Source organism: Loxodonta africana, chromosome 4, assembly GCF_030014295.1.
Source record: "Loxodonta africana isolate mLoxAfr1 chromosome 4, mLoxAfr1.hap2, whole genome shotgun sequence".
NCBI classification, from domain to species: domain Eukaryota; kingdom Metazoa; phylum Chordata; class Mammalia; order Proboscidea; family Elephantidae; genus Loxodonta; species Loxodonta africana.
In genome coordinates, this window is record NC_087345.1 from 5,840,153 (window position 1) to 5,853,884 (window position 13,732).

The 13,732-nt window shown below is 54.2% G+C and overlaps 1 protein-coding gene across 4 annotated transcripts in view; it reads right to left on the bottom strand.

The window, feature by feature from the left end:
• Positions 1–13,732, bottom strand: part of GRAMD4 (GRAM domain containing 4) — a 100,297-nt gene that overhangs the window by 43,380 nt on the left and 43,185 nt on the right. For 3 of the 4 annotated variants that reach the window (XM_064283356.1, XM_064283355.1, XM_064283358.1), the window contains exons 2-3: positions 11,134–11,347; positions 3,580–3,700 (exon numbers count right to left, since the gene is read on the bottom strand). In XM_064283356.1, coding sequence (XP_064139426.1) covers positions 3,580–3,700; positions 11,134–11,347 — 335 coding nt within the window. Of the gene's footprint in view, positions 1–3,579; positions 3,701–11,072; positions 11,348–13,732 lie in introns of those variants that run through there. The other variant, XM_064283359.1, reaches the window with a different exon arrangement.

Genomic DNA, 13,732 nt, shown 5'->3' on the forward strand with positions numbered 1-13,732 from the left:
GGCGTGCCTGCAAGCACGGCTGGGAAGAGGCCGTCCTGATGGAAGAACTGTATCCTGAGTGTTCCTGAGCCTGAATTCTACCTGTTACTTCCCTAATAAACCCCATAATTTATTAGGGTGAGTGTGGTCAGTGAGTTCTGTGTGGTTATCACAATGAATTATCAAACGCAGCAGAGAAGTCAAGAGTGCTGTGTGAAGGATGGTTGGTGTCAGAATTAGTAAAGATGGCGGAGAGAGGAGGCTTGTCTGGCCTCCTCCACCTCATGGAAGTCAGCTTTGTGCTGTTGATCTTGGTCTTCCTTCCCCCTTGTGGGGTTGGAGGAGGTCAGACACTGCCCCCATGCTGTTTTTACAGAGACAAGACTAGGAAGAAAGGCCTGGCAATCTACTGCCAAAAATTAGCCCATAAAAACCTACAGATCACAGCAGAACATTGTCTGACTTGCTTGCTTTGAGCACATTATCAGGAGGGATCAATCACTACAGGAGGACATCATGTTTGGAGATGCAGAGGCCACTAAGGGTGAGGGAGACCCTCGGGGAGATGGACTGGCACAGTAGCTCCAATGATGGACTCAAACATGCTGTCGGCTGTGAGGATGACGCAGGACCAAGTAATGTTTCATTCTGCTGTACATAAGGTCACTGTTAGGGATTAAACTGTGTCCCCCAAAAATATGTCTTGTAATTCCTAACCTCTGTACTTAACGGGTATAATCCCATCTGGGAATATGGTTTTCTCTATTATGTTAATGAAGCGATTTCAGGGTCCGCTGCATCTAAACCAACCACCTTTGAGATATAAACCAGGCTGATTAGGCACAGGCGAGCAAGCACAGATGGGGGGAGGTAGACACCAGGGCACATGGGATCTCCAAGCAACCAAGAAACAGAAGCTGAAAAGAGACAAGGACCTTCCCCTAGAGCTACAGAGAGAGAGAGAGAGAGGGCCTTCCCCTAGAGCTGGCACCCTGAATTCGGACTTCTGGCCTCCTAAACTATGAGAAAATAAAATCCTGCTTGTTAAAGCCCCCCCACGTGTGGTATTTCTGTTACAGCAGCACCAAAGAGCTAATACAGTCGCCGTGAGTCAGAGTCGACTTAGCGGCAGCTATCACCGTCATCAGTGAAATCATGGGTCTTAGCAATAATCATCGAGACCCTAACATTAAAGAAACAAAATCACCTCCTGGAAGGACACACCACCAACAAAAGAGCCCCCCAAAAGATCACCCTGAATTCTATCGCGTGTCTAGGTCCTCCCTGCAGGAAGTAGAGGGGACAACAGCCGGGCTACATCACATGCTAATACCTGGGGACCCAATCAGCAAAGTCCAGTGTGGGCAACTCCACGGGCGGTGACCTGGCTCCTCAACAAAAAGGGGAAAAGGGCGAAGCAGAGGGAGCCTACAGAGTGGGTGATGTCAGAGATAAGCCAACCAATCACAACATACAGCCTGGTCTGGTTGTTGATTCAAAGATGCAAAAAAATTATGAGACACTCAGAGAAAGTTGGGAGCCCTGGTGGCGCTGTGGTTAAGCATTTGGGTGCTAACCAAAAGGTCAGCAGTTTAAATCCACCAGCCCCTACTTGGAAACCCTATACGGCAGTTCTACTCTGTCCTATAGGGGCCCTATGAGTCGAAATCAGGTCAATGGCAACTGGTTGGCTGGTTGGCTGGTTGGTTGGTTTGTTTTAGGGAAAGTTGAATTTAAGCTGGATCTCTGCGGATATTAAAAAAACTTTTTTTTTTAGTTGGGATATTGGACTCGTGGCCTTGGTTTTTAGAACATACTACACTGCATATTAAAATATTCACAAATGAAATGATAGGACAGCTGAGGCTGACTTCAAAATAATCAGTCGGGGAGGTGGGGCCTCGGGGGGGAGGTGGGGGTGTGGGGGGGAGATGGGGGTGCAGAGGAAACAGCCTGGCTATGAACTGATTTTGTTGAAGCTGATGGCAGGCACGTGAGACATTCGTTACACTATTTGCTCTATTTCTGTGAGGATGCGAAACTTTTCATAATTAAAAAAGTGCCCGTAATTGCCCTCCCACATGTTGTCAGAGCTGAAGTGTGTGGTTTCGCTACAGAAGCTGATGGGGAGCCAGACTAGGCAGTCCTTTGGCAAAGCACAAATGGCAGAAAGCACAAGCGGGGTCCCAGGGGGCCAGGAGCCGAGCGCCGTGACCAGGAAGACCTTTTCAACAAGGTCCATCAGCCAAGCGGTGCCCTAGGCTTCTGTCTTGGTTTAGTAACTGGGTCCTGACCCATCTCAAAATGAATCTAAGTTGACAGCATCACAAGGACCCCGCCGACCTGTCTCCCTGTCTGCCTCCCCCCTCCCATCTCCACCCAAGGAATCCCTCCCCCTGGAGGCCCCCTGCCCCAGGCCAGGGCTTCTGCTAGATACTCTCACGGAACCCTCTCCTCTCCTGGGAGCACTTTGCACTGGTGGCTCATTGAGCCTCGCACACCATCAATATGCAGCTGTTTCTGACCCACAAAAGGGCAACTTCACACGGTCCACGCGGTGAGGCGGGTGTCCTGGGGCTGATGGCCAGGAAAGGTCTGTCCAGCTCTACCTCTCCGGGCCCCTGGCACAACCTCCCCACGGAGGTGCTCCACTAGCACTTGCTGGACAGCAGCAGAGACCGACAGACACCTGAAGGAGTGTGCTCCCATGCTTACCTGCTACAACAGCCATTCACACAGAGACCCCCAAGCCCCAGGGACCCCAATGCCGCACACCTTAGCGCACCCTCCCAGGCTCCATGTGGCCAGCTCTATAGCCAGGTGATCCAATCCCTCCCGCAGCCTGGGGCAGACTCAGCCTGGCCCCCGCCCCACCTGAGCCAGCTCGACAGCAACTTCAATGCGTGAGGAGACTGAGTCACTCCACAGCACTGTCAGGGTGTCACCAGGCTCGCCCTTAAAATCACGCTGCTCGGCTTGAACCCATGAGCCTCAGAGGACTGTACCCAATGGGCCTCGGTGTCCTTGACTGTCACGTAGGAAGTACACAGAGGGGCAGTGAGGCGCGAGACCAGTCTGTAAGGCGCTTGGCCCCATGCAGGCTCCACAGGCCCTTCCAGAACAATCTCCTGTGAGCACCACCCCAGAGACAAAGCCAAAGAGGTGGGGACGCCATGGCTGAGAAGCACAAACAGCCCAGGTACCGACATGTGAGAAAACAGTGAACCCCACTGCACCCCCCCCTCCTTGGTACCCACTCAAGGAACACACCAGGATGTGAAATTTCAGGTTCCTTCAAGAGGCACAAAACTGACCGATTTTGAGCTCACCGTTGCAGCACACTGTACCAGGTTCGCTAAGACAAACAGAACTTTCCTGGGACACTTTATTCTTCCCTCATGAGCCTCCTTTACTCCAGGGCAATGGCCCCATGGCCGAGCAGAGAGTGCAGGCCTCCTGAGGCCACAGGTAGGGACTCACACCCGCCACAGCCATCCCCCTACGCGTCCAGGGATGGAGCCAGCAGTGGGTCCATCAGCCCAGTCCTGAAGGCACTTCAGCAGGACACTGGCCCCATTCCCGTCCCTCCAGGGTACTCACGGAGAAAGTGCTTTTCCAGCAAGGCGATTTCCAGATGGCCTTTGATCTCGTTCAGCCGGTCAGACTCTGTCCGGTTGAAGTCCTGGACCCCTGCAGCCATGATGAGGGTTCCCGGGCCGGCCTGGAAGAGAACACCAGGCACTCAGGGGTGGCCCACATAGCCCCCACTTCTCCCCCTCAGATCTCCAAGATGTCCCGGAGCCTCAGGAGGGGTGAGGCAGCATCTCAAAGGGGCCCTGAGGTGGCGGTCGGCAGGTGGGCCGACAGCCCGGGGCTCCAGGGAACCTCAGCAGGAACCCAGATCATCACCTCAGCATTGCCTGCGGGTGGGAGGATCATCTCGGACCACTCAGACAGCCCTGGGGTCACTGTGAGGTGGACTAAGAAATAATAAAGTATTTAAACCAAAAGCCTGAGGCCAAACCTCGTGGACAGTCACCAACACTGATCTTAGGTGTTAGCGGCATCTACACCAGCCTGGCCGGTTCGCCACCCAGCCTAGAGCGGAGGCACTGAGACAGTGGAGAGATGCCAAGAAAAAGTCAGGAGGCAGGCGGGCCTGGGTGGGCACCGCGCCCGCCCATGTGACAGTGCAGAGCATGTGACCTGTCACCCTCACACCCACGGGGCTGGGCCTTCGTCCTGGGAGCTGCACAGACAGGAATTCTGAAGAGGACGGGGGCGGGGGGAGGCTGGAGGGCAAAGCAGGGAAGGCTGGAAGGCAGGGGAGGGGGAGAGGGCACCTCCGTGGCCCCGCTGGATAATCCGAAAAGGGCAGCCGGAGGGGGTCAAGGCCCTGAGGTCCAAGGTGCCCAAACTCCAAGTGGGTCCTTCCCTTTACTGCCAGAAGGCCCAGCAGCATCTCACAAACATGGAGACGATCAGCTTGGATTACAGGCAACCTCTGCTCTGTGCCCAGGCTTGGCAGGTACTGACAGAGGGAAAGAGGAGGTGTGGCAGCCCGGACTCGGGGTGCAAGGAGCTGGGCTGTCTGCCCACAGTGATGCTGCTGCTGCCACTGCCCCTCAGGGGACGTGGACGTGCATGCGGGTGGGGGTGCACCCACCCCACAGTGGGGGCCTGACCTGGAGCCATGCCTCCAGGCCCCTCTCGGCCAGGTCCTCCGGGGCCAGTACCGAGTGGACTTGCAATAACATGTGTCACCTGCTGGAGGCCACAGCCAAGGAGGATGGAGAGGCTTCGAGGAACAGCAGGTTTTGGGTGTCTGACCTCCAGGACTTTTAGCCTCCCAGTCCTGGGCCGGAGCTTCCACAGGCTGTGGTTCCCTTCGTGCCCGCAGCCTGGCAGGGGTGATCACGGGAGATGGGACACGGCCCAAAGCCAGGTCATTCCACCTGCTGGCCACCAGGTGAAACGCCCAGGGATGACAGCAGCTGCAAACTCGGGGGTCCCTCCCTGCCCTGAGGCTCGCAGGCAGGAAGAGGTGCACTGCTCCTGCTGGGAGCCCATGGACACGAGGCACTAAGAGCATTCAGTCCCCGAGGACCCCCTGCAGCAGCCTGGTGCTCCCGCAAAGGCTGGTGCAGCTCTGGCCTGGGCTCCAAGCAGGCAAAACTCCGTGCCAGGGGGCAGCCCTGAGTGGGGACCTCTGTCCAGTGGAGCTAGCTCAACAGTGCAGCTTTCGGAGGCAGAGGAGGCTGGCGGAGCACACGCTCCTGCTGGTGCCCCACCTGGCACCACCCACACAAATCAAACTCAGTCATGAGGAGGCACTACAAACCCTACAGCTGGACCCCCATACCCTGTGACTACTTGTTCTACATCTTCCCCAGGTGGATCCTGACAGGTGTAAGATGAGATGGCAAGATGCCTGATATTTGCTTTGAAGTCTCTGGGTGGTGTAAACAATTAACACACTCAGCTGCTAACCAAAAGATTGGAGGTTCGAGTCCACCCAGAGGTGCCTTGGAAGAAAGGCCTGGAGATCTACTTCTGAAAACCCAGCCATTGAAAACCCTGCGGGGCACAGTTCTAGTCTGACACATATGAGGTCACCATGAGTCACAGTCAACTCGACAGCAATGGGTTTAACCCAGTGGGAGGGGTTGGCCTAGGGAGGGAGGGCAGAGACACCACTGAGAGGGGGGTCTGGGGATGATGAACACGGGGAGCGTGGGCCACGGGGCCCTCTCAATTCCAAGTCTGTGTGATGTTTTTGATATTTTCCAGCAAAAAACAGCTTTTGGGTTTTTTTTTTTTAATCCCAAACACAAAAACAGCTGCCTGCATGTGACCTCCTAGCCCAGACCTCCTCACCGCTCCCAGGCCGCCCTGCCAATGATGCTGCCCAGAGCCGAGCTCCCCACTATATCCCCTCGCCCACACCCCCACCCCTCACCCTCCAGCTCCACCTGGTGCAGCTTCAAGACATGCACACCAGTGGCCTCCATCCCCATTTCTCCTTCTCTGCCTCTGTCTAGCTCTCTTCCAAAACCCTCTCCCCTTTCATGATGTTTGAGCTGAACCCTGCCCCCCTCCCCATCACATTAAGGCCAAGGCCAGAGATGGTGATACTCTGTCTCAGGAAAAGGCAGGTCTTACATGTTGAATTGAACTGAACTGAAATGAGATATGACAGCCTGTCTACCCCCAGCCCAGCTCACATGCCCCAAAGACCTTCACAGGCTATCACCTCCCACCCTCCAGGCTAACCTGCTCTCCCACAGGTCATCTTTCCAGGTGGCAGTTTGTAAATACACCTACTCCTCACTTATCAACTACCTCGTTATCCAACATTTGACATTTACAACAATAGTAAAAAATCTATTATCTGACTATTTTGCACATTAACAACATACGTCTGGCAGTAATGAATGCTGAGGCGTGAGGCAAGAGTAATGCTGGTTGTGATCGTTAAGGTTGCATGTCAACTTGGCTGGGCCATGATTCTCAGTGGTTTACAAGTATGTAGTGACTTAATTTGGCAGTTATGTGATGATGTAATTTGGCAGGTATGTAATGATGTAGTCATCCTCCATTTCATGATATGATGTGGTCATCCTCCATTTTTCACATAACAGCCTGGTCTTTGGAACCTAGCTGTGTCAATAAGTGAGAAGTGGGGTATATTTCATTTACTCTTCCTGATTAGAACGTTGCTCTGCAGATGTGCAGTATGAATGCCTCTGCTGACCCCCCTTCACCTGTGGAGAGATTGCCTGGTGACCACCTGCCAGCCCAGGACCCCCTCCTCTGTCCCTGTCCCCCTCGTCCCTCATCTCCTATTCCAGCCTGATCTTCACCCTCCATGAACTCACTCCCTCACCTCCTTTGCCCCCGTCAGGAATACGGGTACAGAGAGAACAGAATGAAGCCCAGACACATGCAGAGATGGCCAACCTCCTCACAATAAAAACCAAGCCAATTCAGAGCCCTCGGCAAAGCCATCGTTACCCGCTGGTGGCTGTGTCAGCTGCGAGGCTGCGGGCGGACAGGCCCTTGCCTGCTACGGGAAGACAAATGGCCCTTCGGTGAGCACTCTGGCAGTAGCCATGGGAGTGACACACGCACACCACGCGTTCAGCACTTCCATATGCAGGACAATGTCCTACACGGGCGGGTCGGGGGGGTGGGGAGGACCAGGCCGAGAGACTGGAAGGTCTGAACTGTGTCCCCAAAAATATGTGCTGAGGTCCTAACCCCTGTATCTGTAAATAGGACCCTGTTTGGAAACAGGGTTTCCTTTGTCATGTTAATAAGGCCATGCCAGAGTAGAACCCGCTGCCATGGAGTTGATTCCGACTCATAGCCACCCCATAGGACACGGTAGAACTGCCTGCCTGATAGGGCTTTCAAGGCTGTAAATCTTTATGGAAGCACACTGCCACTTCTTTCTCCCTTGGAATGGCTGGTGGGTTTGAACCACGAATCTTGCGGTTAGCAGCCCAGTGCTTAAACCACTGGGCCACCAGGGGTCATTCGTACCACAGTAAGGTGGGTCCTAAACCTAATCACTTCTGAGTGGTACCTTATAAAAAGGGCAGAATAGACACGACACACATGGGGAGACAGATGTCACGTGAGGACCCATCCACAAACCAAGGAACCCCAAGGATTGCTGGCAGACACAAGAAACTAGAAAAGAGGCTACAGACAGGCTCAACACAGCTGAGACCCTGATTGGGACTTTTAACCTCCAGAACCATGACGCACGAAATTTCTGACCCTTAAAGCCACCCACGTGTGCCAGGGGGAGGTTAAATAAAAGGGTGGGTATCCCACTGCAGGGTGCTGAGCAGCTCCTTCTAGCCTGACCCTGGAGAAAGAGCTCCGAGCAACACCAAGGTGCACGAAGAAACCAGGGTACAGCACAGCCAACATGGTGGGTGCCCAACTGCGCTAAAGAAAATCAGGGAAGCGTTCACGCACTGCTGGTGGGAATGGAAAATGGGGCAGCCGCTGGGGGAAACAGGCAACAGATCCTCAAATGGTTAGACACTGAGTTATCGTATGATCCAGCAATTCTGCTCCTAGGTTCATACCAAAGAGAAATGAACACATTTGTGCACACAGAAACTTGCACGTGAATGTTCATAGCAGGATTATTCATGATAGCCAAAAGGAGGAAACCCCCGTGTCCATCAACAGATGAACGGGCACACAGGCTGTGGCATGTACACACACTGGGATGTCATTCAACCATAAAGAGAAATGAAGTCCTGATACATGCTACAATGTGGATGAGCCTTGAGGTCATGATACTCAGTGAAAGAAGCAAGACCCAAAAGGCTATACACTGCATGATTCCATCAATACGAAATGTCCAGTACAGGCAAATCCATAGAGACAGGAAGCAGACTGGTGATCGCCAGGGGCTGGGGGGAGGGGAGGGGAAGATGGGAGGTGAATGCTAACGGGTACGGGGTTTCTTCTGGGGATGATGAAAAGGTTCAAAACTTGATTGCGGTGATGGTTACCCAACCCTGTGAATATATGGAAAACCACTGAAGTGTGCACTTTAAATGGTGAGCAGCCCAGTACGTGGATGACATAAAGCACCACAGAGCCCTGCTGTTGTTCCTGGATCCCCAATGGTCCTGGGAACCTGCACAGGAGGGGAAGAAGAGCAGCTGCCCCCCGAGGGAAGGAGTGGGCAGGCAGGCCAGGTGTGGGAGAGAATCCACAGCGCACCCCACCCATTTGGGCCTCAGTGTGGGACTGGTGAATGCGGCCTGAATGGAGAGAGAAGGGCAGATGCCAAGAGCTACAGGAAGGCTTTGCGAAGGGTGGCCTGCTGCCCAGGGGAGGGTTATTCATCAATAACTCATGGTCATTAATAATTACAGCTGCCTGCATGCTAACGATGTGTGGGATGCTGGCTAAGCACTTTTCATGTATTATCTTCTTTAATACTTGGAGCATGCTAAGAGGCAGACAACATTATCATCCCCCTCCCCTTCCCCCACCCAGACCTGTACCCAGGGAGCCCTGCACCCCACTGTACTCCTGGCCCCAGGCAGAGGGTGCTTCCTGACCAGTTCTGCCTGCCCCGTCTTCGTAGGGACAGGAGCCCACACTGCAGACACCCACCACACCAGGCACCCAGACCTTCTACAGTAACCCTTGTGACCTGCACACAAGCCCACCAGGCTGGGTGACTTGCCCAAGGCCTCATGGCTGGTAAATGTCTGAATTCCACACTGTCTTCCTCTCTCACACAGCCTTATGCCCCCGCAGACACACACATGCTCAAACCAGGGCCTAGCTATAGGTAGAGACTGGGTCTCTACCTAGACAGTCTCCAGAGCCAGGCAGGCACCACCGAGCCCAGGCCAAGACCCTCATGCAAAAGAGCTCTGCCCCCTCCCCGCTGAGACTGGGACCACGCGTGGGACTCTCATTCCCCAGGCGCCCACCACCATCCAGACCCACAGCCCCCAGCCTTCCAGGCAGGCGCACAAGAGCAAGACAAGGTACCACCGTTCCTTCCAGCCTTGCTTCCCTCTGCTGTGTGCACAGCCCACGTTAGGAGACATACCAGGCTGGGCCCCAGCCACCCAGGCCCAGCAGCCAGAGGACAGGCAGAGCAAACCGGAGCCCTGCAGCCCAGCCCAGAAAGCAGCCCGGCCACCCAGGCGAGCAGGCCGGCTGAGAAGCTGCATGGTAAATTATTCATCCGGGCCTGGGGACTCGCTCGCGCTCACCGTCCTGTTAGACAGCATTAGTAATGCAGGCCTGGGAGGCCCGCCCACAGCCACACCCTGAGAATGCTGGCCAGGGCTCGAGTAACACCCCAGCCACCAGACTGGGTGTCCACAGCTGGCAAGAGACAGTCTGGGCCCTCGCTGGCAATGGGGACTCAGACAGGCATGCCCAAAATGCTGAGCCCAGTGGTCATGTCTGGCCAGAGAAGGGCCACAATAAGTCCCCCGCCACTGACTCAATGATTTCTGCAGGCGTCCAGAAGGTGAGGACCACATGTGTCTGACCCCTGCCCAGCCTCAGTGCCCAGCTGCAGTGCCCAGCCATGGTGCCCAGCAGAGGTACCCAGCCACAGTGCCCAGCCTCAGTGCCCAGTAGAGGTACCCAGCCACAGTGCCCAGCCTCAGTGCCCAGCCACAGCATCCAGCCTCAGTGCCCAGCAGAGGTGCCCAGCAGAGGTACCCAGCCACAGTGCCCAGCTGCGGTGTCCAACAGAGGTACCCAGCCACAGCATCCAGCCTCAGTGCCCAGCAGAGGTACCCAGCCACAGTGCCCAGACACAGTATCCAGCCTCAGTGCCCAGCAGAGGTGCCCTGCCACACTGCCCAGCGCAGATGCCCAGCCGTTGTGCCCAGCAGAGGTACCCAGCCACAGTGCCCAGCAAAAGCGCCCAGCAGAGGTGCCTAGCCACAGTGCCCAGACTCAGTGCCCAGCAGAGGTGCCCAGCCACAGTAACCAGCCACAGTGCCCAGCAGAGGTGCCCAGCCTCAGTGCCCTGACACAGTGCCCAGCAGAGGTACCCAGTAGAGATGCCCAACGGGTACATGTTGCCCCAAATGAAGTGCACCCGACTGCCCACAGGCCCAGCCGGACTCCATGGGGCTGATGAGGGGTCAGTGAAGTGCACCCTGGCCCAGCCAGCTGGGCAAGCCAGGCAGGTGAGGGGGCCCCTGCCTCCAGACAGTCCCTGCCTGCCCACCCCACTCCATGTCAACACTCCCAGGGTCAGGCCTGGGCCCTCAGCATCACGTTCCCACAAGAAGAGTGCCAACCGTCCAGGAAACCACTCAGGAGGCAGAGGGCTCAGGCTAAACCCTGAGCAAGGAAGCTGTTGTATTACCGACCAGGGCTGAGAGCCCCCGTGAGATCTGCGGCAGTGGGGGCGACCAAGGGAGTCACAATGAGGGGGCAAAAACCTGGTATCTGTCTCTCTCCAGCTGGGCAGGACTGGACCCTCCGAGGGCCATGTTCCCCTGGCATCTGCGGAGGGGGATAGCCCCCACCCCACCCGAGGGACCAGGGTGCTGAACTGAGCTGGGACAGCCCCCTACCTTCACTCCTACCCAAGGGATCAGCCTGAGACCAGGCAGGTGGCACGCACACAGCACTCACAGGGTCCCTCAGCTCCTCGCTGTCGCGGGGCAGTGCAGTCCGAGGGATCTTCAGGGGGATCTCCTCTCCGCATTCGGTGTCCGAGGCATTGGGAGACTCCGCCAGGTCGAGGAAGTCGTCTCTCTTGTGACCTCTGAACCGGATTTTGTCCAGCCTTCTTAGCATGTTCAGCACCGAACCCCTCTGCTTCACCTTAACATGACGGTCGGGGTCCCTGGAGAGGGGAGAGGGCAGACAAGGTCACACAGCCACCCCCATGTGGCCCGGGCCCACCCCGGGAGCACCAGGCAGCAGATACCCCTGCCCCGGATCTGCCGGCTGAACGCTTGCCACCTGCCTCCCACCAAAATGAGTCGACCCACCAAACCATTTGTTTATTTCCTACTTTTAATTTCTAATAGAACTTTTATTTTTACTAGAAAATGCAACGAAACGGGGAATACTTGCAGCAGAAATGATATATGAAGGTTAATATCTCTGTTGTAAAACCATTTGAATAAGTTGATAAAAATCGAAAAAGCTCAGGCCATGAATGAGCAGACTCCACCGGCAGAGAAATTCACAGCAAGAGGAAGCCCGCCCACCGCCGCCCATAAAATATCTCTGGATGGCGCAACGCTTATGCTTGACTGCTAACCTAAGGGTTGGCGGTTCAAACCCAACCAGCAGTGTCGCCAGTTATGATCACAGCTAAGAAAGCCCTACGAAGCAGTTCGACTCTGTAATGCGTGGGGCCACCATAAGTCAAACCGACTGAATTGTAACTAACAGCACCACCACGTACGGAAGACTTCAACCTCACCGAGAAGGAAACAAGCGTGAAATCCCGTGGCCAGATGTATCAAGAATCACCAACACAGAAGTCTGTACACAGCACTGGGGAACCGAGAACAACCTGTCCCAGGCAAGGTCACAGAAGCTCCATGGACACGTCCAAATTCCCTGAGGGGCGAATTGCTGGGTTGGGGGCTGCAGGGACCATGGTTTCAGGGAACATCTAGCTCAATAGGCCTAACAGTTTATGAGAAAATGTTCTACATTCTACTTGGGTGAGTAGCATCTGGGGTCTTAAAACCTGTGAGCGGCCACCTAAGATACTCCACTGGTCTCACCCCTTCAGGAACATGGGAGATTGAAGAAAACTAAAGACACAAGGGAGAGATTAGTCCAAAGGACTAACGGACCACAACTACCACAGCCTCCACCAGGCTGAGTCCAGCACAACTAGATAGAGTCCGGCTACCATCACTGACTGCTCTGACAGGGATTACAGTAGAGGGTCATGGACAGAGCTGGAGAAAAATGTAAAACAAAATTCTAATTCATGAAAAAGAAAAAAAAAAAGATGAGACTGACTGATCTGACTGAGACTGGAGAAACCCTGAGAGTATGGTCCCCAGACACCTTTTTAGCTCAGCAGTGAAGTCACTCCTGAGGTTCACCCTTCAGCCAAAGATTAAACAGGCCCATAAAACAAAATGAGACTAAAGGGGCACACCAGCCCAGGGACAAGGACGAGAAGGCAGGAGGGCACAAGAAAGCTGGTAACAGGGAACTCAAGGTCGAGAAGGGGAGAGTGCTGACATGTCGTGGGGTTGGCAACCAATATCCCAAAACAATATGTGTACTAACTGTTTAATGAGAAGCTAGTTTGGTCTATAAACCTTCATCTAAGGTACAGAAAAAAAAAAATCACCAACACAGTGATGCTGTTTGCCACAGTGACTCCACCTCTGAAATCACCATCTTAGGAAAAAACTCAGATTGTGGAGAGTGTCGCGTGCCTGAAAACGCTCAGGAGGTCCACGCCAAAGAACCTGGGAGAGCTCCGACTGCCCACGGACTTCCCCCGTGAATCCTGAAAAACCACCACACAGAATGCCGCCAACAGGACATGACAAAGGTGACCACACTGCGGCCACCGTTACTGAAAACATCTAAAAACTCCAGTGGGTCACAGGAGGAAGCAGACAAGTGGTAAATACACACACGGAAAGATCTCTCACTCAACAGTAAGCAGGAAAAAGCAGATCCAGACAACAACTACATACCATTTTTTCATCTCTAAAACTTCCAGAATCAGTAAGATGGATAATATCCAAGCTTGGGAGAATTGCCCAAAACTCTCATACGGGTGTAAATTGGCACAGCCTTTTTGGAAGGCAGTTTGGCAGCATCTATCTACGTTTTGGAAACCCTGGTGGCGTAGTGGTTAAGTGCTACAGCTGCTAATCAAAAGGTCAGCTGTTCGAATCCACCAGGCGCTCCTTGGAAACTCTATAGGGCAGTTCTACCCTGTCCTATAGGTCGCTGTAAGTCGGAATCAACTTGACGCCAACAGGTTTTTGGTTTTTTTTTTTAATTTATATTTTAAACGTACAAACCAGGGCTCCAAACTTGTTCGTTGTTATTCAAACCCCTGCTGAGTATCTGCCTTTCCACCCCAGATACACTGAATCAGAACCTACAGTTTAAGGAGATCCCCAGGTGAGTCTCACGTATGACAAATTTTGAGACCTACTGCTCTACTAGCGGTTCTCATAATTGGTCCCTAACCAGCAGCATTAGCACCGCGTGGGAACTTGTTGGAAATGCAAAT